General features: G+C 42.3%; 4 protein-coding genes across 4 annotated transcripts; 1 reads left to right on the top strand and 3 right to left on the bottom strand.

Annotated features, from left to right (window-relative positions):
- Positions 1-2,108: 2,108 nt before the first annotated feature.
- On the bottom strand, positions 2,109-3,164 carry cbln20 (cerebellin 20; the record flags this gene model as incomplete). The annotated part of the gene is made up of 3 exons (XM_076281694.1): positions 2,109-2,536; positions 2,718-2,858; positions 3,056-3,164. Coding segments are annotated over 3 exons (678 nt in total), but the record flags the coding sequence as incomplete, so codon positions are not given.
- Positions 3,165-5,390: 2,226 nt separating this feature from the next.
- Positions 5,391-12,054, bottom strand: ftr86 (finTRIM family, member 86). The gene is made up of 10 exons (XM_076282374.1): positions 11,499-12,054; positions 11,290-11,385; positions 10,858-11,094; positions 10,484-10,643; positions 10,175-10,240; positions 10,008-10,088; positions 9,771-9,845; positions 9,414-9,479; positions 8,255-8,457; positions 5,391-7,623 (listed from the first exon to the last, which is right to left on the bottom strand). The coding sequence occupies exons 1-10, from the start codon at positions 12,003-12,005 to the stop codon at positions 7,288-7,290; spliced, it is 1,827 nt and encodes a 608-aa protein (XP_076138489.1). The 5' UTR covers positions 12,006-12,054; the 3' UTR covers positions 5,391-7,287.
- A 999-nt stretch (positions 12,055-13,053) lies between these two features.
- Positions 13,054-16,686, top strand: nudt8 (nudix hydrolase 8). Its single transcript, XM_076282373.1, has 5 exons — positions 13,054-13,361; positions 14,266-15,189; positions 15,309-15,441; positions 15,944-16,021; positions 16,121-16,686. The coding sequence occupies exons 2-5, from the start codon at positions 14,267-14,269 to the stop codon at positions 16,304-16,306; spliced, it is 1,320 nt and encodes a 439-aa protein (XP_076138488.1). The 5' UTR covers positions 13,054-13,361; position 14,266; the 3' UTR covers positions 16,307-16,686.
- Positions 16,687-17,648: 962 nt separating this feature from the next.
- Positions 17,649-26,624, bottom strand: mfrp (membrane frizzled-related protein). The gene is made up of 13 exons (XM_076281692.1): positions 26,574-26,624; positions 26,350-26,458; positions 25,976-26,107; positions 25,438-25,596; positions 23,675-23,894; positions 22,719-22,849; positions 21,609-21,734; positions 21,200-21,276; positions 20,718-20,866; positions 20,122-20,252; positions 19,655-19,789; positions 18,908-19,035; positions 17,649-18,335 (listed from the first exon to the last, which is right to left on the bottom strand). The coding sequence occupies exons 1-13, from the start codon at positions 26,622-26,624 to the stop codon at positions 18,111-18,113; spliced, it is 1,773 nt and encodes a 590-aa protein (XP_076137807.1). The 3' UTR covers positions 17,649-18,110.
- Between the last annotated feature and the right edge of the window lie 811 nt (positions 26,625-27,435).

Genomic DNA, 27,435 nt, shown 5'->3' with positions numbered 1-27,435 from the left:
CAAAAAAAGGTCAGAACTCGGTGACGCTACAGTTTTTCTCAGTCGCTTTGGTGCTTTTCTCACATCACTATTAACATTTGCACAGCAGTTAGTGCAATCCTCAAAACAATTAGTGCAAACTGCAAAACCTAGTGGATGACCTGCAAAAGCACGTCACTTGTTCAAAATGGATAGTCCATTCCTCAAAAGCAGGTATTCATGTCAATGAAACTGTCAGTGTCATCAAAATGAGAAGTCTTGACACCATTGTTTATGAACAAGATAGTCAAATGGCTTTGTCATGTTTTCATTATGACAGTTCTCTCAGTGTTTTCCAATGCAAAAAAAGGTCAGAACTCGGTGACACTACCTGAACATGCTCAAGACAGCACTATACAGTACTTGTACAGCCATTTGAAAACTACAGTAAAGTTACACATTGCTGTAGTTAGGTGAGTAAGTGAGTACAAGACACTGAATACGTACATTTTTACCGTATGCTCTTTGCAATTCTACAGCATTGTGACAGAATTTGATAACTAGTTCAACAATTTTGTATGTAATGACTCAAGCAATGAAATGAAGACTATTAGTTTTATTGGGAACGACTATTCCGCATTCATAAGTATAGTTCATTTTGACTGACATGACATAAGCAAATGATAATGTTAAAAAACAGCAAAGAATTGTATGAAAGCAACTGATACATGTCCAAAAGTATTTGCAATTTGTTCAGAGGAAGGAGAAATTGCTACTATGATGTGCACAAATGACTAAATGTTGTGGAGGTTGAACTAATAGTATGAGAATTTTCATTCTGATCTGAAAAAAGCACCAAAGCGACTGAGAAAAACTGTACCTGCATGCTCAAGACAGCACTATAGGTGGCTTGTACAGCCATTTGAAAACTACAGTAAAGTTACACATTGCTGTAGTTAGGTGAGTAAGTGAGTACAAGACACTGAATACGTAAATTTTTACTGTATGCTCTTTGCAATTCTACAGCATTGTGACAGAATTTGATAACTAGTTCAACAATTTTGTATGTAATGACTCAAGCAATGAAATGAAGACTATTAGTTTTATTGGGAACGACTATTCAGCATTCAGCAAAGTATAGTTCACTTTGACTGACATGACATAAGCAAATGATAATGTTGTGTGAAAGCAACTGATACATGTCCAAAAGTATTTGCAATTTGATCAGAGGAAGGAGAAATATTTGCAATTTGATCAGAGGAAGGAGAAATTGCTACCATGATGTGAACAAATGACTAAATGTTGTGGAGGTTGAACTAAAAGTTATGAGAATTTTCATTCTGATCTGAAAAAAGCACCAAAGCGACTGAGAAAAACTGTAATACGCTATTCTAGAATTAATCGTTCAAAACATAAACGAAAATTCCAAGAGATTCCGCCCCGTAACTCATTTTTTTTATGGGTTTTTACGGGTTAGAGTAATGTTGTCAAATAAGCCATTACTTCAATTCATCGTGTTTCCTTACTCTCTGACAACATATGGTGATCATTTTTGGAATGGTTACAGTTTATTTTCCATTATTTCCTACATACTGGACCTTTAAGTGTACCTGTAAAGTAGGTAAAGTTAAATATAACTTTAATTAAATGATAGTCAAGTATTGTTCTCAATAACTGCTTGTTGTAAAGGTCAAAATTTATTTTCAGAAAAAAATCCTGCACATATACAAGTCTCCATAAAACAGAGGAATTGAAAAAAGCCTCTCAGTTAAACAGGATTAAAACAGATTTTGAGCATTTGAACACATACGTTGAATGCAGTGATCACTTCTCATGACACATGACAAAATGATATAGCAATGTACAAGTGTACAAACAAGTGGAAATTGAAAAGTGGACAGAGCTGAGGCCAGGAAACTCAAGCATAATGATGAATCTAATGTATGAGACTCAAAGTAAGGAGAAAGGGCGTTTCAGTAAAGCTTTTCATGTCCAGCAGACTTGAGGCAGGAGTCACTTGTTTTAGAGCTAAAGAATCTATATAACCGTAGAATGAGGAGCAGGGACAAGACGTATGGGGGAAGAGAGCAATAAGGGCAGGAATGGACGGCACAGAATGGACAGTGAACACAAAGCACAACATTTCAGGCTCAGTCGGTGGCGTAGAGCAGGAAGCCGGTGAAGGTGTTGAAGTGGCTGCTGGTGTCGCACAGAAAGCAGCCAGCGGGCAGCGTCACGTCCACCCTGTCCCCGGCGTTCAGCTGCACGGCCATCGTCACGCTGGTGCTGTCCTCCTGGTCCTGCGTGTTGTTCTCGCTCGGCGCGGCCAGCACGCTGCCGTTGCGTCGGAGGCGGGCGCAGGCAGCCAGAGTGGCCCCCGGGGAGCCGGCGTCGCTGTAGACGGTGAGCGCCAGGCTGTAGACGCCGGCACGCGGGGCGGTGAAGACGCCGGTGGAGGTGTTGTAGCCAGCACCCAGGTTGAGGAAGACAACCTCGTAGCGGATGGCGGTGGCCTCGCGGAAGGGGCCCAAGCAGCGGCGGGTGTCTGTCAGAGCCACGGAGAAAGCACTACGGCTGGCTGGAGCAGAGAGTTCCAAGAGGAAAACAGAGATCAATAATTATATTGATATCTTAAGCCTTTTATTCTCAGCCCCTCAAAAGAGTTTTGGTCACCAAAGTAACTAAACTGGGTGAAATATAAACTGTAGTGAAACATAAACACAGTGAAAAATACTAATCAAATTTAAAGGGCCACTCACCGCGGAGGTTGTGGAGTGCAGCCTCAGCCCTCTCCAGGTCACGCTTCAACTGACTGAGTGACATGTTAAAGAGGGTCTCCATCCTCCACATCTGCTTCTGCATCAGGCAGCAGCCGCAGGATGCTGTGTCCATGAGACAGACTGCAAGCACACACAAAGCGCTTTCAGACATATAGACCGATAAACAAACATCCTCACTCAGGAGATGGAGAACAGATGTTTATTGTGGGGATATGTGGGAATTATGTTTTTCAGTTTGACTGTCGTTGAGAGATCGATGGATTGAGTGATCTTGTGATCAGAATTCGCTCTCTCTCCATATCTGCCCACGCTCTCACCATTTTCAGTGGCAGGGTCAATGCTCTCTTTTCCATTTGGTCCATTCCAAGAGTAGTTAGGGTCATTAGCAACAGCTACTCCCAGCAAACACAACATCACAATAGCTGACAATAAAGACAGATTGATATTAGTTTACCAAGAAATGCAAAACTGCCATTGATAACTAACACTCTAATGTGATGTTTGTCAGATCAAGCTCAAATGGTACCATTAGCAGACTGGTAGATCATCTCACAAATGTATTTTCATCCTTGCAGTATCTATCTATCTACCTTTAAATTTTTGAGGCATGTCACACCATTCATTCAAACTCAAACTCTTAACAAACCTCAATCTCAAAATCTGCAATAGCATACAGAATGTTCACAATCACAATACACTCCCCAACCAGAGAGAGTGTTGCCAGTTCTACCATAAACCTAACCCACAGTTTAACTAAATAATGCTAATCATACTTTCCCCTCCCCATCCAGCTTGCAGCCAATCACCATAAAAAATGACCTGATCAGTTTAACAGTCAGTTTCACATCTACAGTCCTTCATACCACCAAAACAAACCATGCCGCGAGTTTGATTGGGATTCCTGTGGATTTACCTCTCATCTTGCCACAGGTGGATTACGTCTTACGACGATATCTGACGGTTACAGTGCAACAGGTTAGCTGTACTGGTTGTGAAGGTGCTGGACGGTGGCCTTTAAACTGGCGGACGGCTCCACCTCCCTCTGTCCCCAGGGCAGCAGGGCTGGGCTCCAAGTTGGCTTTGTCTTCACTGCAGGAGAGCTTTATGTGGGGCAGGCATTGTCTGACAGGTAGACAGTTAAAACCGAGGCTGAAGCCATTGGGCAATGTGGTTCTCCAGAGAGCCACGCGGATGACCTGCTGCATGTGTTTGTTGTTCTGCCAAGTACAGTATGGTGGTTCATCAACACAAAATGGTAAACAAACTAACAAACAAACCAACAAACAAAAAGGTAGGCTTGTATAGGTCATTTATCCATTATCAGTTCCACCTTTTAAAATCTCCATGATAATCTATAATTGTTGTGCATGACTACATGATAATATATTTCTTTCAATGACACTTTCTCGAAGATGCTTCTTGAGTGTGGAGGCCAGATTTTAGTTATTTAGCACAGGGTCCCCAGGGACCAATGAAGACTGATGGTGAATATGAGTCCCCTGACACATGACCCAAAGACAGCAAATCACATTGGTTCAAGTGATGGGAAGAATAGCTGGTTGTTATCTTCTCCTACATTTCACTGTCAATAAAGGCATACTAGAAGAGGAGAATTTCATCTAGTGGTGTCAAAAGTGTGTCACATTCAGTCCCATAATGGACAAGACAGACAACGTTTCTCAGGAGTACTCCAAAATGAATCTATAATTAATCTTATCTGTTTTGATGTAAAACAAGAATTATGACATTTGATGTTATAAGCAATGCACACAACAGTCAAAATAAAATAATGCAAAACAATTGAAATACAATTTATAACAACAAACAGTGTAGAAAAGGCCATAGATATAATATGAAACATTCTCAAAAGCCTGAAGTGTGTGTGTGTGTGTGTTAAGCTGGTCAGTAACAGAACTTTTTCTCCACAAAAGTGAAATATGTCAGAAGAAGCAAGCAGAGAGAAAATAGTCTCTTAGTCTTGACAGTATATTTAACATTGTAGATGATGTAGAGACCTTTAACCGTTAGTTTAAAAGGATTGGTAACCCTATTATTTTAAAACCACTTAGATCAATTTTGGTATCTTCACAGGCACAAGTTTGTGTAGACACCATCATTTGTTTTTGTGTTACGTATATACATAATGCCAAATGAAAACATACTTGAAATCCTGTATGCTTTTTTTGGAAAAGAGCTGGTGGCAAAACATGAGCATGAGCCTTCGCTATTGGTGTTGGTGGGAAAGAAAATGTCAGGTGCCGCAAACAATAGAGGAGCATTATGGGATATTTGGGTCATTGCCCATAAGATGGAAAGAAGAGAGGGCTGGGGCTTTAAATGCAAGGTTAGATGGAAGATGACAGAGAATAGAGAGGATGGGGAAGGGAAGTATGGAAGAGGGTATCATGTGCTATCTGCTCCTCTGGGTTTTGGCCAACAGGGAATATTACAGGTGTCAGTGAGATAAGGGAGATTGAATACATTAATCAAAAGGACAAGCAGGAACTGGGTCACTTTTGTGAATCAGGTGAAATAGAACTGAATCAAATGAAAAGTTGGTGTCATCAATGAACGATCTTTCTTATGTAACAACAAAATGACATTAAGATATTATGCATCACATATAAGAAACTGTGTGAAAAGCATGCCAAATAATCTTTACTAAATCATTTAATAAGTTATTTACAATACAAGGTATTGGGAAAGAAAAGGCGAAATCTGAAAAAGGTGAGGGAAGACCTACGTATATGATATATATTTTGAATGAACACATAACAAGTGGCCCAATTTATATTCAAATCTACAATCTCCCCAAATCTCATTACCCTCTAAACCAAGCACAAAAATGGTTTAGTGCAGACTACAAGTACAGTGAAAATCATGTTCTTTAAAACTATAACTAAGGCCATCAAACTAATGAAATAATCATTTTATAAACACTGTAAGCCAACTCAGGCCAACTAACTTACTTTGAAAGAAATAAGCCAAATAAGCACTTATTAGCCTACAGATAAATGTGATGCATATGAGGGAAACGTATTAACATTTCTACACTTGAATGTGATGAATGTGTTGAAAACGTGTGTTGTTTTTAACACATCTCTGTGTCCAGATAGGGACAACACAGCTTGTGCTGTTTTCGTTGTTTATTTGTTACACATAATGCGCTGAAAACAACACAACATGCATTGTTTTTAAACACATCTCTGTGTCCAGATAGGGACAATACATAGGAGTGTAACAAATATATTAGGAGATAAAGGCTAGTTTGACAGGCCATCAACATGGAAAAAAAGAAAAAGCAATAAAAACTGATTATTTGGTAGAAGATTTCTATGGCTACTTTTTCTCCTGTAGTGATGTACGAAGCTTGACCATACAGTGGACTAAAACTGTTCTAGCATGCCTGGGAAATCCAGTGAAATTTGCCAGAATCATCAACACAAAAAAAGCATGAGCACCTTTTAATTTATTTATTTATCTATGAAAGGGATGTGTTAGCTAAATGATTATATGATGCCACACTGGCTAAACTGAAAGAGGTTTTGTCCATGTCCTGGTGAACTCAATATGTACTGTACTTAAAGCAGAAGGTGGACTCTGTGAGCTGGTCTTCAGAGAATCCCCCTCCTTCCTGTGCAATTGAAACTCTCCTGAACGTGCATCTCGTCGGTTATTGGTTGGAACACTTTATTTTGCCTTTGAGTGGTTGGCAACTTTTGTTATTAGCAATTGTTTTTGTGTGCAGATCTCAGAGCCTGGGCTGCCTACAGAGACCGTGAGATGAACGCGATAATTTATGTTTGGGCCTTTTTTGGGCCTGCAATCGCTGACAAACTTTAAGAAAATTTAACTCAAAGAATTCCATCCCACAAACACCAACAAACTCAATCTGACGGTGAATACTGTTCCAAATGTTGGTGTTTGTTGGAGTTGGTTGGCACTTGAAAGTCAGTGTGCAAGTACCTGGTTACATTACATACATTTTAATGCTTAATGTGACATTTAATGCTTAATGTGACACAACAAATAACTGCAAGACAAATATTAAGCATCTGAGTAACTATATTAATTCATACAATCAGTAGTCATATATTCTAGTTCACAGGAAAGGCCAGCATATCCAGAGGATAAGGCCACAAATGGCCTCTTCCCAAAAGATTCACTTCAAAGATACACTTCCCTAATTCCACCAGGGGGGAGTGTTTGACAGAAGAACTACATGGAAATGCATTGCTAAAGACCAAAGCCTAAGGTAATTTTCAAGTAACTACTTCTGTGTGTAAATTTATCAGCAACAATAAATACAAGCAGAGAGTCATTTTCCACTGAGAGGGTGAGGAAAGAGTAAACCAAAACAATAGAAGAAAACAACAAAAAAAATGACCAGGAAAACATATTCTAGCTGTCTAGATTTGCATCCAGGACTTCAATCACTTTATCCATCAGCACCTATACCATCAGTATAAAACTCATCAGTATACTGGAACATACGCTGGACATCAGGCTGGCATATAAGTCCGAACTGGCACTGCAATGTTCCACATCCTTACTTCAGCTCAGAAATTTTGATCGTGGCACCAACTCCAGTCCAGAACCTGAATCCGGGGAAGAGCGGACCGGTGAAGTTTTCCCAGAGACTGTGGATGAGCTCTGCTTTTCCATGGGAGACCCTGTAGAAGGCCAGCACACCCTCCTGCTGGTCCAGATAGATACCAATCCTGTGTGCTTTGGGGCCTACCAGGGGAGTCTCCTTGTCATTGTGCCAGACGGAGAAGGCGGAGCCGGACCAGTAGAGGCCCCAGGACAAAGGGTTATAGCCCAGCCTGGAGCGGTTATCGTTGGCTGCCCGCTCCAGCTCTCTGTAGGTCACACCGACGGTCACCTACATGACAGAGAGTGGCAATTAGGACCGATCATTTTGAGATGCTCCATAATGATAAATAATAATAATAATAATAATAGGACTTTAAAAGTTGTATCTGTGAAGCAGGATAACAGAATTTATTTATGTCAAAAAGAATGAATCTCATACTTCATTCATCTATTTATCTCAATCAAAGTTCTTTATCAAGTGTTTCCATAATTACTTTAATCAGCAGATTGGGAACTATGCCACTTGTGTATAGCGTGTATAGTGTGTGTGTGTGTGTGTGTGTGTGAGCGAGAGAGGGAAGATAGAACACATATGTGAGCTTTACTGAGAAAAAGCACACTCTATTTTAGGGTCATTTTGGCCTGAGAAAAGTCCTCAGGGCTATTCAAAATGTCTCGGCTGGCTTGCTTGTGACCACACATGTCCATGGAGGAAGACGTTATTCAGTTGACCTACGTCTTCCTCATAATCTCACGTTTTGGAAGTGGCACTCTACTAACAAAACTCGGAATAGCCTGTAGCATTACACTTTCACAGGTACCTGAGGACACATTCTTGGTGGTTAATCCTTTTAATAATAATAAAACTAATAAAGCTAAACTAATAATTTTTCAAAAAGTCACACTGCACTGGTAATTACCTTATGCCCTGTCCACTCTACCTCCCAGTAGTAGGGACTCCCGGCCAGGGGTTCCCTACACAGCACCTGCCTCCAGTAAAGGAAGCGGTCGGGGTGCTGAGACGCATCCACCACCTCCGCCCGCAGAGTGGCCTTCCGGTCACCATCAGAGATGCGGATGTGGCGATATGCTGTGTTCAGGTCCAGCGTGGGCTCAAATCGAACTGAAGGCCAAAAACAAGAAAAATAGAATACCAACAAGGTCACCACTGATATTTTCAAAGTGAGATTTTTTCAGCTATTTTTCCTGAGGTAGAATCCATGCATAATCTTGAAAGGCAAAGGAGTTTTCTTTTTCCTGCAGAATAAACAGGGTGAGCAGATGTTAATATTGTCATATGATTAAGTGAGTAAGTATAAGTATACAGGGGCGCCTGCAGGAATTAATGCTATGGTACACAACACAACATTTTGTGCTGAGAACCATATATAGATAGCCGAGTAAAAGAAAACAACAAGTAGCCTATTGCGTGCCTGCGTGCGTATTCCCTCTCCTGCTCAAACAAAATGTGTGCGCGTTAATTTTGATAACGTGTTCACTAACTTTACGTAATAGAAAATGGTAAATAGCCTGATGGCATGCAGCTAATGAGATACTGTGCATAGTTGGGAAGGTATGTTAGGCCAATTTGGTGTGAATACACACACATACGAGGGAAATGTTCTCTCGCTGTTGAGTAGCCTGATGGTACACACAGTGCGTACGGACGTACACCTGCAGGCGCGCCTGTAAGTATATATACTCTTTTGATCCCGTGAGTGAAATTTGGTCTCTGCATTTATCCCAATCCGTAAATTAGTGAAACACACTCAGCACACAGTGAACACACAGTGAGGTGAAACACACACTAATCCCGGCGTAGTGAGCTGCCTGCTACAACAGCGGCGCTCGGGGAGAAGTGAGGGGTTAGGTGCCTTGCTCAAGGGCTATTCAGCCGCTCCCAATGGTCGGGGCTCGAACCGGCAACCCTACGGTTACAGGTCCGGAGTGCTAACCAGTGGGCCATGGCTGCACAAAGGCAGTTTAAACAGAAGTTTTATTTTTTCCTGCAGAATGTATACACAAGGTATAGTAATGTATGTTGTTTAGTGGACTATGTCTATAGTCCAAAATACTCACATTTCAGCATCTCCTCTCTGGTTTTGGGCTTTGGGTTTGCCAGAAGGTTGGTTGCGGGCCTTTGAACTGATGAGACACAAGGGAAAGAGAATATTTATATTGTTTATATAGAATTCTACAACAGTCATAACACAAATGTAAGAAAGTCACACCAACGTGTTTTTTGGTCTAAAGGCAGATGCCCACACAACATTCTCTATCGATTTGACGCTTAAGAGATAGAACAATTTTCTCAAGTTTGGCGTTGATGTACATCAGACGTCGTCAATGGGCTTTGCCCCTTTAAAAGTAATGGAGTTCTAAACTTTGCCGTCACTTGACTGCGTCAGACGCTGCCAGTGGGCATTGGCTAAGTACCAGGTAAGGTTGCAGCACGCATCATGGCTGGAGGTCTCTCTGTGAGCGGGGGTGGGACGTCAGATCTGGCATGCCCTGCACAAACAGTGAAATGTAAACAGTTATGTTGTGAATGGACACTGTCAGCAACACCACGTCTTTATTGTACCAAAATCACCTGAAACCTAACATACACAAAACAATAAAACCTCCACATTGCACCTGTAAATACAAAAACATTCAGTTGTTGTAGCTAACCTGGGGTCGCCACAGTTGCAGAGCGGGCCATTCTTGGTGGGCATGATGGAAGTGGCGGACCTTCAGCAGAGGCAGCACTTACTATGCAGGGAACAAAACATCTCTGTATGACAATTAATCAATACATCAATCAGTTAATCAGGGCTTTATTATGGTTGGATACTTACTGTGAGTGGGTCCTGCACTTGCTTCTTGACAATTAGACATGCGACGTGCTGAATTGGCATCATTAACTGAGAAAAAGAATTGCAAATGAGTCCTTATTTTTCCTCAGTATTTTATCAGTTATGGTTCAGATTTCATGGCAGGATTTTAAATCAATAATCTTAATCTGTATAGTAGTCGTCTCATATCCCACTCTCTTACCATGCGCAATCTCATGTGTTAAACTAATGGCAAGTATATTTCAACACATGAAGTGATATGAAATGTGTGATGGTCTTGCGGAAAGCAGTTTCCAAGACATATTGACTTACCAATTCTGAATATCTGAGTCAGTGTGTCTTTGTTAAGATCCTGTAGCCTGTCTGTCATTCTCCCCAGTTTTGCTTTCACTCCAGACTTAATTGCTTCAAACTCTGGATCAATAACCTCTTCGCTTCCAGCCAGGCCTTGAGCAGAGAGGGTTCTAAGCTCCTGTTAATCATGTTAAAGACCAGTTAATCATGTTTAAAAAAAAAAGTGTCTCTCTGATCTCTTTCATCTTTCATAATTAACAAACTAAATTTCCTTATAGGTATCAATAACCTATTCAGTAAGTCCTAAGCTATTTTTCCACGCCCCACCTTCTGATCCATACACCTAAACACCACTATGATGTAATGGAATGATTGCCTCATGTCACACATACCTCCAGAAACCTGACGTCATCTGGTGTGCAGGAGAGGGAGCGCAGCTCCTGGTCCTGTTTGCGAAGCTGAGCCACTTCCTGCTGCAGCCTACTGAGGTGGGCATCTTTTCTGCTCTCTGAAAAGGCTTCGTGGGCCTGGAGAACGAGCTCTTCCACCTGAGAGCCCAATAGCTCCATACTCTTCACCAGCTCCACAATGGTCTCCTTAATCTCATTCTGGAACACTTGCATCTGGTCCTAAAGGCAAGGGGCATCAATGGAGAAAAGGTCATGTACATGAAAGAGGGAGATTGGAGTTTTAATGATGAGATGTGACAATTTAGGTGTCTTTTTAGACAATTCACTGTAGTCTTTGATAGCAATTTCTAAACACAAACACAGTTACTTTAATTATGCTAACAGCCACATTTCATTTTCCAGAACTTTCTTTACCCGGTAAACCTCTAGAGCCTTTGGGAGATCCTGAAGGTCTTTCTCTTTCTCTTGAATTCTCCTTAGAATTTCTGCCTGCATCTGAACCACCTCTTGCTGTTTACAAGATATGAGAACACAACAGACCACATTACACAACAGGCCTACATAGCCTACAGTAGGCTTTGTTAAAAAAAAATAGCCCTCAGCTTTTATCCACATCTACTCACCTGTTTCTCTCTCCTCTCTTCATGTGGTCGGACGACCTGGTGGCCCTTGTGCTTATACAGTCCACAATCCTCACATACAAACACTTTGTCGTCACTGCAGTAGAGGTCCAGTGGTTGCTGGTGCTCTGGGCAAAGTCGAGGGGAAGTCACTGGAAGCTGTGGGTACAATCCTTTCTCAGCTGCTGTAGAACCATCCTGAGAAGTTGGCAAAGATGGTAAGACAGTGACATAGACTGGAGATGAAGGACCAGTTTGCTGCTGTGATCGTAGTTTTAATTTATCCAAGGCCTCAGCCAGCACAGTACTCCTGGATAGAGATGGTCGAGGATTAAACTTTTTCCTGCACTGGGGGCAACTGTAGCAGTTTGTGGATGCCCCTTGGTCCCAATGCTTCTTGATGCAGAGCATGCAGTACGTGTGTCCACAAGGCAGTGTAGCGGGGTCGCGCAAGACTTCCAGACACACTGAGCAAACAAATTCATCTGGAGCCCACGAGGAAGAAGCCATGCTGTTAGCTTCTGACACTCTTCCTTGAAGCTATGACGCCACTGAACCCCACAACATGCTTTTAAATGGAGTGAACTGGGTTGGGCCAAGGCTGGTAGAACAGGTAACACTAGATATTTTTGATTGAGGGAAGGAGTGAAACTCACATGACACACAACACTCATGCTAAGTGGAATCCGGTGAGAGTGGACAGACTGGCTCTACCAGGTTAGAACTCTGCTGTGCAGAAACCCCCAAATAGAGGCTCTGGGTCAGGCTATGTAGCCATAAGTCAGTCAGTAGGGGCAGGTTTTGTTCAGGTTATCAGGTTATGTTCGGGTGCGTGCGCGAACCGCAAGGTCGCTGCTTTGACAATGGCGTTTATTTTTGCATAAGACAGTGAGCATCCTGATTGGCCTGTTTCGCTAAATCGACCAATCAGTTTTCAGTGTAGGCGAGCTTTTTATCTCTTTTCTCCTGAACTAAATTAGTTCAGTGTACCTAGGAACAGGAGATTCACGGCAGTCCCCCAAAAGAAAGAAAATGTAAGACCCATTTCAAAGTGTACCCTTGTTTATAAGAGTAAAAAATAATGATAGGCCTAGTCTTGCACGCTGCACTGTTTGTAACAGTGACTTTAGCCTTGCCCATGGCGGGTTAAATGATTGAAACATGTGGTGAGTTTAACTAGTGTCAGTTCATGTGCATATTATTCAGGCCTACACTAGATGGCTAGTTGCCAAGGCTACATGAAAAGACCAAACTGAAAGATCTACATATTTTATGTTCACAATTACTATCTATATAGGCCTTCCTTATTTGGTGTACTGACTAGACATTATTGAACAAATATATTAATCCGTATTTCAGTATCTAAGTAGGCTAAACTTTTTTTTTTTAGTATTTAGTATTTTATTTTATTTTATTTGGGGGGGGGCTTCGTGATCCCTCCCTGAAATGACGTTTGAAGCGGCGGAGGTTGATTCAACGTGGATTCAACGCCCCTGTGCTATCATGCCTCAAGCACGCAGTCTGCATGAGCTTTGATTTTATACACCTGTAGCAAGACCTGAAACCCATGAATAGGCTTAAATTCCTAAAGGCAGCATCAAAGGGTCATCTTTGGTCAAATATCCGCAGTCACCTCAATAACGTTACCATCAGTCTGTCTAACTGACTGTTGCCTTACGATTTGGCAGTGAAAACATAATCTGGTGGCGGGGTGCTTTAAGATAAGTAAGGGCAAATCGGAGACAAATGAAGCATTATCTTCGGAGCCATGTCAAGTAATGGCAAGCCGCTATTTTGTAGGCTACCGTCAGAGAGAAGGCATGAGTAATTTTGTTTCTAATAGAGCTAAGTTTAGCATGGTACAAGGTGAGTTGACACTGGCAATTTTAGGAAGTATTCGGCAGCATCGACCAGGTTTAATGTTACAATATAACAATGTTTGTTGTGTAGAATCTTTGTATGCATGGGAGATGAACCGCAGTGTGCTGTTGTGGGTGGCTAGTTTGGCTAGTATCTGCTTATTTGCAAGCTTGTTCTAACAAATGAGTACAAATGGTTCTTTGCCGTTTGGAGCTTAGCCAACACTCGTCCTTGAGCTAGTAACGATAACGTTAACGTCAAGGCAATAGCGTTAGCTAACACTAGTTTTTTTACCGGTAACTAATGTTAACGTTTAGTGTTAAAACACGTTTTAGGAGGTGATTTAACGTTAACAGCTTGCGTTTTGAGACCTTAGATAAGTAACATTAGTCCATGATCAGAGCGGTAACTTTACTTTGACGGAATTTGAGTTTGTAACATTATTTTGGTTTTGCAATTGAACTAGCTGGAAAGGGGAAAGGTAGACTATCGTGAGTCAAGTTCCAGTAGCTGCTACAATTCTAAATGGGTGAACTAGCCATCGAAAGTAAACTGATGTTGAGCTAGCTGGATAACTTGGCTAGTGACAGGATAACGTTTTGTTTCGCTTTCTCAGACATCTGGCAAATGGTTTTGGGGACTCGGTCACTGTTAACGTTAGCCAATGTTTTGTTTAAGAAGGGTTTTCCGTTTATTTAGTTGTCTGCAAAGCAGTGCGCTTAACTTACATGTTGACATTAGCTAACCGAGGCCTTAACAAATGTGGCTAAGTTAACTTTTTAGACATGGATGCATTAACATTGCCCCATTGATTTACTATTTGCTTAAAATCAGCTATTTAAACCATAGTCCATTTAATGTGGATCGAAAAAAACTATTTCTATAATCTAAAAGACTCCTGTTTTGTTAGGATGTTTAGGAGTCCCCAGCTGTTGGCCTTACCAAGCCTAAAAGGGACCCAAAGATCACTGCTACTCCTCTCCAAAGAGGCCCTGCCGTCCATTTGCCCTAGACACCTGAGGAGTGGACCCGATGGAAGAAGAGCACTCTCCCTTGGATTTGTTGAGAAATCATGTTGCTCAAAGAAGGAAGAGGATATTCAAGACAAACTACCTCAGGACATTGCAAAAGAGCAGAAAATCATCAGAAAAACACAAGCAAACCAAGGGTCTCCTGACAACAGCCCTCCAGCCCCAGATGAACTGACTAAAATTGCTCCTTGTTCACAGCACCTGAAGCTATCAATTAACAGACTTTTTTCCTGTAGTGTACATCCATTGTCTTCTACATGGTTAGCTCTGCCTTCACACAACCACTCTCAAACCAATTTACTGGAGTATTTGATCAATGCTGAGACCTCGGGCAGGTCTGACCACAAGTGCCTCTTGCTGCATAGTCATAACCAAGCCGGTAAGCAGAAAGTTGGTGCTACCACATCATGCAATATTGAGAGTGAGCAGCATTCGCATTCATCAGTGTCATTTCTCAGGGGGTCTCATAAGCTTCTGTTTCCTCGATCACTTTTATCTACGCCAAACCTATGGACTCGCAGCAGCATCGTCGCGGGGAGGTTGTGGGAACAGCACCTGGCGATCCAGGCCTGTGGTATGCATGGTGCGACCCAGCTGAAGGTAACCCCGGAGTACTGCCTGTCTGCCGAGAACGAGGACAGATGTCGGAAAAGGCTACAGTCCAACGCGGCACTGTACCAGAAGGAGAAGGGGAAGAGCTGGGCAGCTGTGCTGGTGTGCCTCTGCACTGAAAGGGGAGAGCCAGCTTTCTTGTTCACTCTCCGCTCCAGCAAGCTCAAGGGCAGGCACAAGGGCGATGTCAGGTGAGTGGAGTTGCCTGTATGCCAGGCTCAGAAGTTAGTGGCATGTGGACAAAATATTGTATACATCAGTATATATATCAGTATACATGTATTAGGAGTGACGCTCCTTGTCTGTTCAGTTTTGCAGGGGGTAAGAAGGACCCTGCTGACACAGACGTTGTGGACACTGCTCTACGGGAGGCTCATGAGGAGTTGGGAGTTACTGTGAGGGCGGATCAGGTGTGGGGTGTTCTCAAGCCTCTGCGGGACATGGTAAGTTTGGACGGATCAAAGGCATGTCTTATTTGTGGTACGACATTAGCATAGTTGATACAAGACTGAAAGGGCTTTCAGATATAACCTCCGGAGTATATGCGGAGGGTTGTCAAACGGAGGTTCTACCCTTCGGTAGATGAGTCTGTCACAGCTCTCAATAGCTCTTCACAGAAGAGTTATTGGCTGTTGGCCTTTACTGTAAAGGAACATAGCCCATAATTGTCTCAAGGAATCCTGGATACAGTAATCAGCAAGTGAAATTTCATCCCAATCTCTGTATTATTAATCAGTCAGGAAAACCTCCAAGTACTCAACCTTGTACAATTTTTGTGTGTGTACACATATTGAAGGGAGGTGGATGATAGACGTCTGTGGATTTTGCATTGCCAACAGGAACAAGTTAACTGACTCTGTTGACCATTTCAATGTATCCAGTTGCCACAATCAGTCACTGTTGGAACACTGTAATCATCTAATTTGTGTGATTCCTTATTTCCAGTCTGGCATGTTGATCGCACCCGTACTTGCTAACCTCGGGCCCCTGGAGGCCCTGTCATTTCGGCCTAATCCTAGTGAGGTATGTTCCGTTGGCTTTCAGTTGCCACTACTCCTTTAAAAAAAAAAAAAGAAAAAACTTAAATGTCAGTGAAAAATAACTACACATCCCATATTTCAGGTGGAGGAGATTTTCACACTCAGCCTGGCTCACGTCTGCAACCCGAGGAACCGGGGCTACACAAACTTCCGAACAGGCGACCGCTACGGCTACACTCTCCCGGTGTTCTGTAATGGGAAGCACCGTGTCTGGGGTCTCACGGCTGTGGCATTGGAACACACACTCAAACTCATCGTGCCGCCATAGCAGCCCAGCCAAACTGATTAGTCATATTTCTCCCGTGGAAACGAACGCCCAGCTGAGTTACTGCCAAAGCATGCAGAGCTGTGAAGACTTGAAAATGAAAATGCAGTTTGGAATGTAATTTGATATTTTATTCCTTACCTCAAACAGATGTACACAAAAAAACACTCTAGTAGTCATGTTTAAAACCTATCCCAATAATTGTTAAATATGCTTCCAGTATTTCTGGAACACCTGATCAAGTAACACGATAGGTCTAGTCTGGTATTTCTGAGTGGTGGTGCTGAGACGTCTCTTTTTCCAGTGATTTTACTTCTATGCCAATTTGAATAATTGAATAATGATCACAGCCTGGAATAAAAAGCCATCTGCTTTCACCTGAATTATTGCAGTCGTGCTATGTTAAAGATGCCATGATTATGTAAGACATCCAGATAAGATGGCATACATCTATATATTGTAAGAATGGAAGTTAATATGGTAATTCATTCATTTCTCTGGACCTATTTTTATCACTAGTAATTGGTCAAGGAACAATATAAGTAAACATTTTCCATCACCATGGAAGTTTAAGGTAATCTAGCATATGCAATTATACATGTTTTACTCTTGCGATTAAGTCTTTTTGCAGTTATATTTCTATGCCACATGTAAGATACATTATCACACAGAGATGTGCTAACACAAACAGTTCAAATAAATTTATTTAAGGACATCATGTTTAAAATGCTGGTGAAGTTGTATCATTCCTGATAAGTTTGCTGTTTGTGAATTCATACAGTCGTATCACCAACAAAAACATAATATTGTCTTTCTTAAAGGAACTGTATGTAAGAAATGTATTTCAATTAATCATAAAATGGCCCTGATATGTCACTAGACATTAAGAAATCATGTTCTTTTCAAATACTCACTGACAACAGTAGTCCGGCCAGGATATTGTCATTTAAAAAGTGAAGTTGCAGCCCTCAACTGATGTTGATGTTGTGTTTTGTCATGTCATGTTGTGTTTTGACCTGATGCGCCACCCTCCACCTATCTACTAATCACGAAATCGGTAGTGTTTCGGCATCCGGGTTGGCAACCTCGAGTCAGGGGGGAGGGGGAAGGGATACACTGCTCTACAGTAATTTGAAACTGATTGCAGTACCAGTTTTGGCCACAATCTTACATATGGTTCCTTTAATGTTTTTTTTTAACATTTTTTTTTAAAGTGAATGAAGTTTAGATTGTCCATGTTTGTACTTCATCACTCTACCAGAGGCATTATGCAAACACCAGTGAACATTGAAGACTGGTTGTAACTGAAATATGTGATACCGGGGGCAGTGTGTTCATGGAAGGCATGTCTGCAGATATGGCAAGAAGCACCTTTTCACCATGATATGGAAAGAGGTGTTCAGTGACTCAAGGAGAGGTAGTTGATGTTTTTCTCAAAAGATGACAACTGGCACTCTGTAATGTGTATGAGGGCAAAAGTCTGATCTTTTGGAAGGCATCTAAGTGTGTAAGAAGGCAGAGCTCTGGTCTCTTAGAAGGCTTTCTTAACAGTGGCCTTGGAAAAACATGCATCTTTATGTGCCAAATAGAGGAAAAGTGTCTTTCTTCATCATTCTGGGCGGCATTTGCTCCCAAAAGTGCTGTGTCCAGCAAGTGAAAACAGATGTTTTATTTGATCTGCTCCACAACTGAGCAAACACCGAATCACAAACACTTGGAACAGTTCGGTAATAAAACAGTCACCATGCACAAACGTCCCGACTGTCATCACATGAGCCATGATGTTGTGGTTCCCACTTCCCATCGGTCAGGGGTGAGAGCACTCGACGGGATCGTCCGAGTCTGGCAGCAGGTGGCAGTTGAAGGGCCAGCTGAGGGAGAAGAGGTCCAGGGCCTGGGCACACTGCTGCTCGGCCGCTGAGCATACCGACCAACATGGTTGCAGCACGCCGCCCCGGGGGCTGCACTGGGGCAGGAACATGCCGCACACCAGCTTACGCAAGGGCTCGAAGCATGCTAGCTCCATCAGCACCTGAGGACACACACCACTGCTGAGCACAGCACTCTACTGCCATGGCTGATTTCAACCATAAGAGTACAACATACAGAAATTAAGTGTGGGTATGTAAGTATAATATATTCATCTAGTCACTATATGATCTACATTTTAGTGCTTGCCTAGAAATAAGTTTTATTGTTAATAATGGTCTCCATGCACTGGCTTTCTGTATAATTTAAATGTATTAATACAGTATAACACTGGACCGCAAGATACACCCAGTAACTGAGTTATAATCCATTTGCCAAAAATGTCATGACCTGCATATGACCCCATTCTTGGGATAGGCAGTGCTTGGTCCTTTCCTCTGGTGTGGCGGCTGATGCCCGATGTGTGTTCAAAGTCGCAAACATAGGCGAACGTTTGCAAACAGTTTTCTGTTTGCCTTGAATTCTCGGCAAATGTTTGTGAACACTCGACGAAGTGTTACCGTAATGTTTACAACAAATCGTTCAAGTTTAACTGTTCAGAGAAAACATGTTCGCCACGAACGTTCACCACTGTTTGCCAAACTTGAACGCACCTCTGATGTGTTTGACACTCACCCTGTACTGCTGCAGCATGGCCGCAGCCTCCCTCTGGTCGGCGATGGAGAGCCAGATATTGGGGAAAGAGGTGAGGTTATAGGACAGACCCTGGCACATCTGCACCTGTATGGGCTCGCAGGATGACGCTGAGGAAGCACGGAACAGGTAGATCACTTCAGCGGTCACAACCACTCAAACATGCTGTTTTTTTATGTTGTGCAATCCAACCAGTGTATTTGAATTGGATTAAGACTTTTTTCTGTCCAACAGTCCAAATAATGGTCCATTGAATATGTTTCAATGATAAAGCAATAACTTTCCATGATAGTAGCAGCCTCTGGACTCAATGGCCCCATTCACACCTGGTAGGCAAGAGGTGGTTTCACTGGCGGCCATTTCACATGTCTAATGCCAGGTGTGTACATACTCAATCTGCATTTGAGATCCGATACCTCAGACCGCATTCCGAGGTGGTCTGAGACTCGTCCGGATAGAGTTGCCACATTTGAAGCTGCCTTCTAAATTGATATCTCCTGTATAGCATGAGCCAACGCCTTACATTAAAGCCACACACTAACAACCTTACTTTCTTAATAAAGCCTAAAATCAGATCTGTTGAAAAGGTTAATCTGGATTGTTATGTTTTTTAACTAAAATGGCGATAAACAAAACTATAACAAATGGCTAGATATGACATGAACATGTTAAATAAGCCATAACATTGTGGTACGTAGCAGCTCAGAGGAGATAAACATGTGTTCTCACTGATAGGGGGATAAGTGGAGTTGGCACAGTCCAGCTCGTCTGCTCCATCAGCGCAGTCGTTCCAGCCATCACACAGCCACTCCGGGTGCAGACACTCCCCACTGCCACAGGCAAACTGAGCTGAGCTACAGGTCCCTGATGTACAGGAGAGCAAGCACATTCTCACAACACTTAACTTCTGGACAGGATGCACATTCTACATGCAACAGACAACTTATGGGTGCACTGACTTTTTTTGCTAGGAATACATTTTGTATCATGCATTGATAATGGAACTGAATTTGTATCCTACTCTAATTAAAGTTCTTTATAGCCCAGTTAGAAATGGCAAGAAGTTACAAGCAACATTCACAGAAGTTGGAAAATGGAGCTTCTCTGTTATAGCTTAATTTAACTGTGACCCTCTGCACAGTTTGTTTCCATCCTTTACAGAGAGAATGTCGTTTCAGGAGCTTCGTGGGACTCACTCTCTGAGAGAGGAATGGCCTGGTAGGAAGCATAGAAGCCGCTGTCTGCCACGCCCTCATCGGCCACAAACACCACAGTCATGACGGTCCCCGAGGAGGTCAGATCTGGAGGGAGTCCTGATCCACAGTACCTATAGCAGCACAGGATTCTGGGTAATCACTCAATACGCATCACTAGGCAGAGTCAGATGGCATCAGTCTTGTGCAATCATAGTAAGTGACCACTGACTCTAGGGCCGTAATTTAAGTATGTGTACAGAAAATGTCTTTGAAGTGTTTTAGATAGATAGATAGATAGATAGATAGATACTTAATTGATCCCCAAGGGGAAATTCAAGAAACAAATTGGCCCGTTTCGGGGATTTAGCTGATATGAAGGCAGAATAACAAATATTTCAGATAGAACTCAAGAGACAGATAAAGGATGGCCAAGAGCAAATTTACTTGGTGAGCTGAGGACAAATTGAGAAACTTAATTAGGGACAAGGAAGATTGGAAAGGGTTACAAGAAGAACACAAATAACAATGAAGACACGTCAAAAGGTCAACAAGCTCAATAGGCCCAGAAGAGGAAGTAGCGCTGATAAAGGTCTTACCGGCCAAGAACACTGTCGTCCCCAGTGTCAGCACTGTCGTGCACCTCGACATAGTCAAACTCACAGACGTCTTGCGTTTCCAGGCTGAAGTTACGGAAACTCAACCTGATGACATGCCCATCCTCCACAGATATATGCCAGGTGCACAGCTGCACACACAGATAATGTGATCATTCTCTAAAAGGTCCTGCTGTGAGCATTACTGTAGGATAGAATACTAATAGAAAACTAAAGAACTGCAAGCAATACACGGAGATATATGTAGTCAACAAGTAGGATAGTCTCTGACAAAAGCTCACATAATTTTAAGTAACTGTCCACAATTTTAAGTAAGTGTTTGCATTGGCCTTTAGGTGGAGCTTGTGAGCAATACAATTTTGAAACCAAACTTGACAACCATGTCAGAGTGGTCAAAGAGATTGATCAATAATGAAGGGGCATAAGGAGTCAAACAAGCCTGGCTGTGATTGTGTTTACCATACCTGTTGGTGGGGGTAGGGCTTGGGGTGGTTTGGACTAGAGAAGGAGCCGGACAATCCAGTCTTCTGGCCACCACATTCTAATTGAGGTAAAGAAAAACCTTTAGATGAAACTATAAACAAGAGTAAGTTTATTATCACATCTCACTGATACAGCAACAGGCCATTAATATTAGAGACCGAGTGTGTGGGTTTCCCTCCTTATGCGAACAGAAGTGATCCTCTGCATTGTCCAGGAGTTCACAGAAAGGACATAACACATGACAAAAGTAAAACTAACATTAAAGTGTACCATCATTATGTTCCAAAAACAACTTATGCTATTCATAGTCTAAAAATAAAAGATACAACTAAGAGAATTAGAGTTGCTGAGAGCCTCTCGGCATAGGCTCACAAAAGGCCCTGTATCTACCTTTGTGCTTGTGACTGCAGTTCGCCTCATCAGTTTGGTCCTGGCAGTTTGGTTGACCATCGCAAACAGACACCGGCAGGAGACAACGACCATTATCACACATAAACTCTTCCCTTGAACAGCTCTCTGAAGATAATTAAAACAGACACACACACACACACACACACACACACACACACACACACACACACAATCATTTACACACTTCCATACATCAAAACAAGAAAACAGTGACATTGTCATCAAATATTTTGACTCCTTGCTCTATTATGTGAGATTAATTTCCCATTCAGTGTTCAACAGTGTTTCAGTGTTCTGTACCACAACAGATCCTTATGACATTCATTCTACTCCCGTTCATCTCCATCACCCCACACTCTCGGGGGCAGATTTATTTAAACATATGTTAATCTGCAGATAAGATTGGGTGATTACGAGTTTTAGTGCATACCAACAGCTTATCAGTCTACCATTCATAATACAGATCGAGAGCAGGGCCAGGAAGAGAAGCTTATTAACACTTGCGTAACAACGCAATGAGGGTTTCAGCACCTAAGAGTGAAGGAATTGGTTCCTACTATACGCCACTGCCTGGCAAGCCAAGGTTACGTGTCCAAATAATGAGACTAACCACTGCTAAGAAATTAATGCCATGCTGACAAGCTTGCTGAATCCATGCTACCCTGACACATCCACACCCCCCCCCCCCCATTGGGGGACTTTTCCTATCTTTTTTTTAAAGTGTTTTTTGGTGTCTGTTTTAGTTATCTGTTGAAGCTTGAAACAGATACAGGGTAGCCATTACATCTTTCCAAACACATTGAAATGAGTAAATAAATACATGAAAATCACTAATAACAGGGAAGGAAAAATATATAAAAGGGAAAAAACAAACCAATGAAAAAGTCCCTCATACAAACCAACCCCAACCACATCCTCCCAACCGCCCACAGCCCCACCTCCAAATCCCCCCCCCCCACACACACACACACCACTCCCCCCCACTTGTCAGTTTTATTGGGCTACAAATCTGTGGTAGGTGTACCACATTCTAATGTGTATGTAAGTCCATAAAAGTCTATAATCTGCCAGAGTTGCCATCATACTCACTCTGGCCAGGTAAAATGGAATGGTACTGGGCGTTGAAACCATTTCTTGCAATGCTCCCATCTGACCGAAAGCTGACCCACACTGTGCTGCTATTGGTGTTGACTGTGGGAGGGGCCACATTACCACAGAACCTAAGAAGTAAAGAGAGTTAACAATTAGAATTACTGTCACACAGAGGTGCCACTAGGGGGGCGGGCGGGCGGGGGGGGGGGGGGGGGGGGGGGGGGGGGGTTGGTAGGACCATTCTAAGGGCCCAGCACTGACAAGGGCCCCCAGAGAGCCCCCCAAATAATACTATATATTATTGGGGGGCCCAGAATTATTGTCTGTCATAGGGCCCAAATTACCTAGCAGCGCGCCTGCTGTCACAGGGTGGAGGACTTCCCTGTTAAAGCTGCAGTTGGCAAGTCTGACAGATTGAGGGGAGTTAGCCAATTTTTGGAATGTTTACAACTCTCATGCCCCTCCCCCACTACCACCGAGCACCCTCTCATCGAGTTTGTGCTTGTCAGTGCGCACCAGACTGTGATTGACAGTCAGATCTCACATAGCCCTGCTCTGATTGGACCAGAAGAACCGGGAGCTGTGGATTTTTGCAAAACACATAACAGGCTCTAGGTGGAGGTAGAAATGCAGGTTTTTTTCTAAAACCGGCTGATTTATGTTGTTCTGTCAGAGCATAGCGTCGGTTTCAGTGAATATGATAAAAAAAATCTTGCCAACTGCAGCTTTAAAAGTCGTTCAGCCTTCATAACATCAAACAAGGTATTTTTCATATGAAATTGTTTGTTTGGCATTACACAGTGTTAAAGGTCACACATGTTCTGCTCACCCAAAAAACAGTAATAAATACCTGATGCTGTATTAATGATTTTCCTTTTAGTGAAGGAATGAACACAATATGTGTTTTTTAAATACTTCAGAGAGTAAAAGAAAAGGCTGTTTGTTCCCCTCACCTGGTTACAGTGGATGTCTGCTCGGTCTCCTCTCGAATCTCCAGCCAATCAAACAGGCAGGGTGAAGGCCCCTCGATGTCCAGTGATGACACATGGAGCTGCACGAGGCTTGGGGGTGGCACCCGGATCACCCACACACACAGCAAATCGGGGGGATATGAGCCCGGGTGGTTGGGAGAGCTGAAAGTGCCACCAGGGTCTGCCAAGACACCCCCGCATTCTAGAAACAAAAAACCAATCGGAGGTGTGACTGAGATCTGACCGCCAGTGAACGCCTTATTAGTCTGTTCATTTTAATGGACAAATATAAGACAATGTATAACAACAATGATATTTCACACAGCATATTTCAGAGCTTGTCTAGGCAGATTCTTCTCCCTTAGCAGTGGATATCTGGCTAATAGTAGCCTCCACTTAATAATAAGCAGAGCCGGACAGTAACGGAGTACATTTACTTGAGTACAGTACTTGAGTACAATTTTGAGGGATCTGTACTTTACTCGAGTATCATTTTTGGGGAGTACTCATGACTTTACTCAAGTACATTTGACAGGCAAATATTGTACTCTTTACTCCACTACATTTCTATCCATAACTGTGAGTACCAGTTACTTCTTCTAAAAAAAAAACGTGATTGGATTGTGCAGGTGCCACTGATTGGGACAGCCTATCAGCAATCACCTTCAGCTTTCCGCCAAAGTCAACTCCATTGTCAGATTTAAATAAGAGACGAAACCATGGACGAAACAATGGATGAAGACGCAGCAGGTCCATCCCGGGAATGTGCCAACCTGTGGCCCCACCTCGCCAGACTATTTCAACTTAATGATAGTTTTCGCTTCAAGTGTTTCAATTACAAAATAGTATTTTGTATTTGAAATACGTATTTTAAATACATGTATTAGAAATACTGCCCATCCCTGGCAACATGGTAAAAAGATGAAAATGACTTGATTTTACTTTCAATTCCTTTTACATTCTCCAAGGTATTAACATTAACATTTTTCATAACTTCATGTAGGATGTTTCTGTACATAAATGTAAGCACTGTGGCAGTAGTAATGCAATATTTTGAAAATACAGGCTACTCTTGTACTCTTGATACTCAAGTACTTTTAAAAACAAGTACTTCAGTACTTTTACTTAAGTAGGCATCTGACTGTTGTACTTTTACTTGTACTTGAGTAAAATTGAGCAAAGGGTATCTGTACTTTTACTCAAGTAATAAAGCTGTGTACTCTGTCCGCCTCTGATAATAAGTATAAGTATAAGTATATATACTCTTTTGATCCTGTGAGGGAAATTTGGTCTCTGCATTTATCCCAATCCGTGAATTAGTGAAACACACTCAGCACACAGAGAGGTGAAGCACACACTAATCCCGACACAGTGAGCTGCCTGCTATAGCGGCGCTTGGGGAGCAGTGAGGGGTTAGGTGCCTTGCTTATGGGCACTTCAGCTGTGGTCCTACTGGTCGGGGATCGAACCGGCAACCCTTCGGTTACAAGCCTGAAGCCTAACCAGTAGGCCACAGCTGCCCCCATGATGATTATAATGTAGGTATCAGTAGTACTAGTATTAGCCTCCACATGATATATATTATAATCTGTGTATCAGACAAACATGGCTTTTGTTTTCTTTGTTTAACATCCAGTCTCACTGTGTGAAATTCCCACACAGCGTTTGTTTTTTTTATCTGTTAGCCTAAACATCTGGCTGGCTATTTACACACAGCTCTAACAGATCATAGAACAAACATGTACTGGTAGGGGAGGTGGGGTCTTTCCCAGTGAGAGTTGTCATCGGGCTGTGAGTGACGGAGTAGGTGGTGGGTCTTAATGGGGTGTTGTGTGGTACGCCATCTCCACTCCACGAGTCTAAAGGTGTCACCAGGCCAGGTTCTGAAGTGGGTCCATTTAGTTCTGTTTTAGAAATCAGATTGACCACATTGATAAAGCTGCCTTGCAGTCTACTTCAATATACATGATATATGAAAACTAAAATCTACATTTATCTGTAGCTGTATCGATTTGTTGCATCTCTATGAACCTTAAAGGTCACTCTCACTGCGCATGGTGATTGTTCAATGACACTTTCGGGAAACGCAGTCCGAGTTAATGTTTTTCAGAATTAATCAATGTATCAGTGTGGCATATTTCATGCCTAAAATAGTGGAGACATGAAGTTAATGGCTTTTCCAAGCTAAAATAGAGACTAAACCTCAACACATCCACAACCCTATTAAAAATGCATATCATATTATATCCATACAGTCACGGTAAAAAAAAATCCTCCACTCACGAGTGAGAATGAGAATAAGAGTAAGCCCCAAAGCTGTCACTAGAAGTGATGCTGCAGCCAGTACCACCACTGTTCCCCAGCCACACCAGGGACCTCTCAGCCGGACCACACAAAGACTCAGCATCCCGCTATCTTGTGCAACATGACAGGAGGAAAACGGGAAACATCACCCAAACATTAGGCACACACTAACCGGCCTTAAGTTAAAACACATAGCAAATAGGTTAACCAAAGCAGATAAAAACAGTGAACAAAATACATTTTTGATAAAATAAGTACTTTTTACTCAAAGTAATTATCTTTCTAAGATTTTTTATTTTTTGGTGAGACTGTCATAGCCTATAGCATAGCCCAATCACAATAGTAAGTCTCACTTGTTTCAGGGGTCTTATTGACCTCTGGTGAGGAAACATGAGTTTTGAATTCTTGCTGTGTTTCCTCCCTCTCATTCTCTGGCTCGAAGGCAGGATTGCAATATACGTTCTGAAAATTGCAACAAAGTGTTAGAAAGACCGTGAAAAAACCTCCTTAAAAGTAGGCCTGAAGACAAATGATCTAAAAGAACATTTTGTTCAACAGCAATGCAGTGATGGTCTACCTTGTATATATCAGATTCTGAGTCTAAAGATATTTCGGTCAGATCAGTCATCTTCGCTTGGAATTGAGGAAGATATCCGTAAGTGATCCAGCTGGACGATATCACAGCAGTCAACACAAGACATTAAATCTCTTGTGCTAAATTAAAATGCTTCAGAAAAGGATATTCTGAGAAATTCACAGCCATTTGTGTGGTGTCCTCCTGTCGGTTCGAAGCCATTTGTATTTGGTTCAGTCTCATCAATCCCATGTTCAGTGATGACAGTTTAGTCTACTCGTCCATTGGATCAAGACATCTGATGTTGAGGCCAGGCAGCTTCATGGTGCCAAACAAACCACTGACCATCGTAGATCTATTTAGTCAATATAGTCACAGATGAAAAAAGTCTCTCCATAATCCTTGAGTTGATATACAACTAGACAGTTCACTAGACTGTATTTTGAGGAAGAATATAACACCAACTGTTTTTGGCCCTGTAAGTTGGCTGGTTTCTCAGTGTGAGGTGGACCTTTCTTCTTCTGGGTGTGTAATTTGCAATTAGAAACGTAAAGACCTCCTCAGTTGAAGCAAAGCCGAGTCAGCTGAGAAGAATGAGAGGGCCAAAAGCAGGGGGGAGAGGCAGGGGGCTTGGCCTACAACTAATGCCTTGTAATGATCTTCTAATCCCAAACTTTACACACACACACACACACACACACACACACACACACACACACACACACACACAAAGGGAGACAGAGAGAAATGTGAATGTTATTTCAACCTAATTAGGCCCTTTCAACCTATTTTATTTTGCAGTTTCACGTTCACATTTTGTAGAGAGAGTGGGGGGATGGTAATAAAAACTTTTTGATAATTATTA

This window comes from Alosa pseudoharengus, unplaced genomic scaffold, assembly GCF_046254945.1.
Source record: "Alosa pseudoharengus isolate Yale_2024_CS ecotype anadromous, Long Island Sound unplaced genomic scaffold, YU_APseudo_1.1 YU_APseudo_1.1_scf_13, whole genome shotgun sequence".
Taxonomy (NCBI): Eukaryota; Metazoa; Chordata; class Actinopteri; order Clupeiformes; family Clupeidae; genus Alosa; species Alosa pseudoharengus.
The sequence above is the reverse complement of the archived record's forward strand: the minus strand, read 5'-3'. Positions and strand labels throughout refer to the sequence as shown.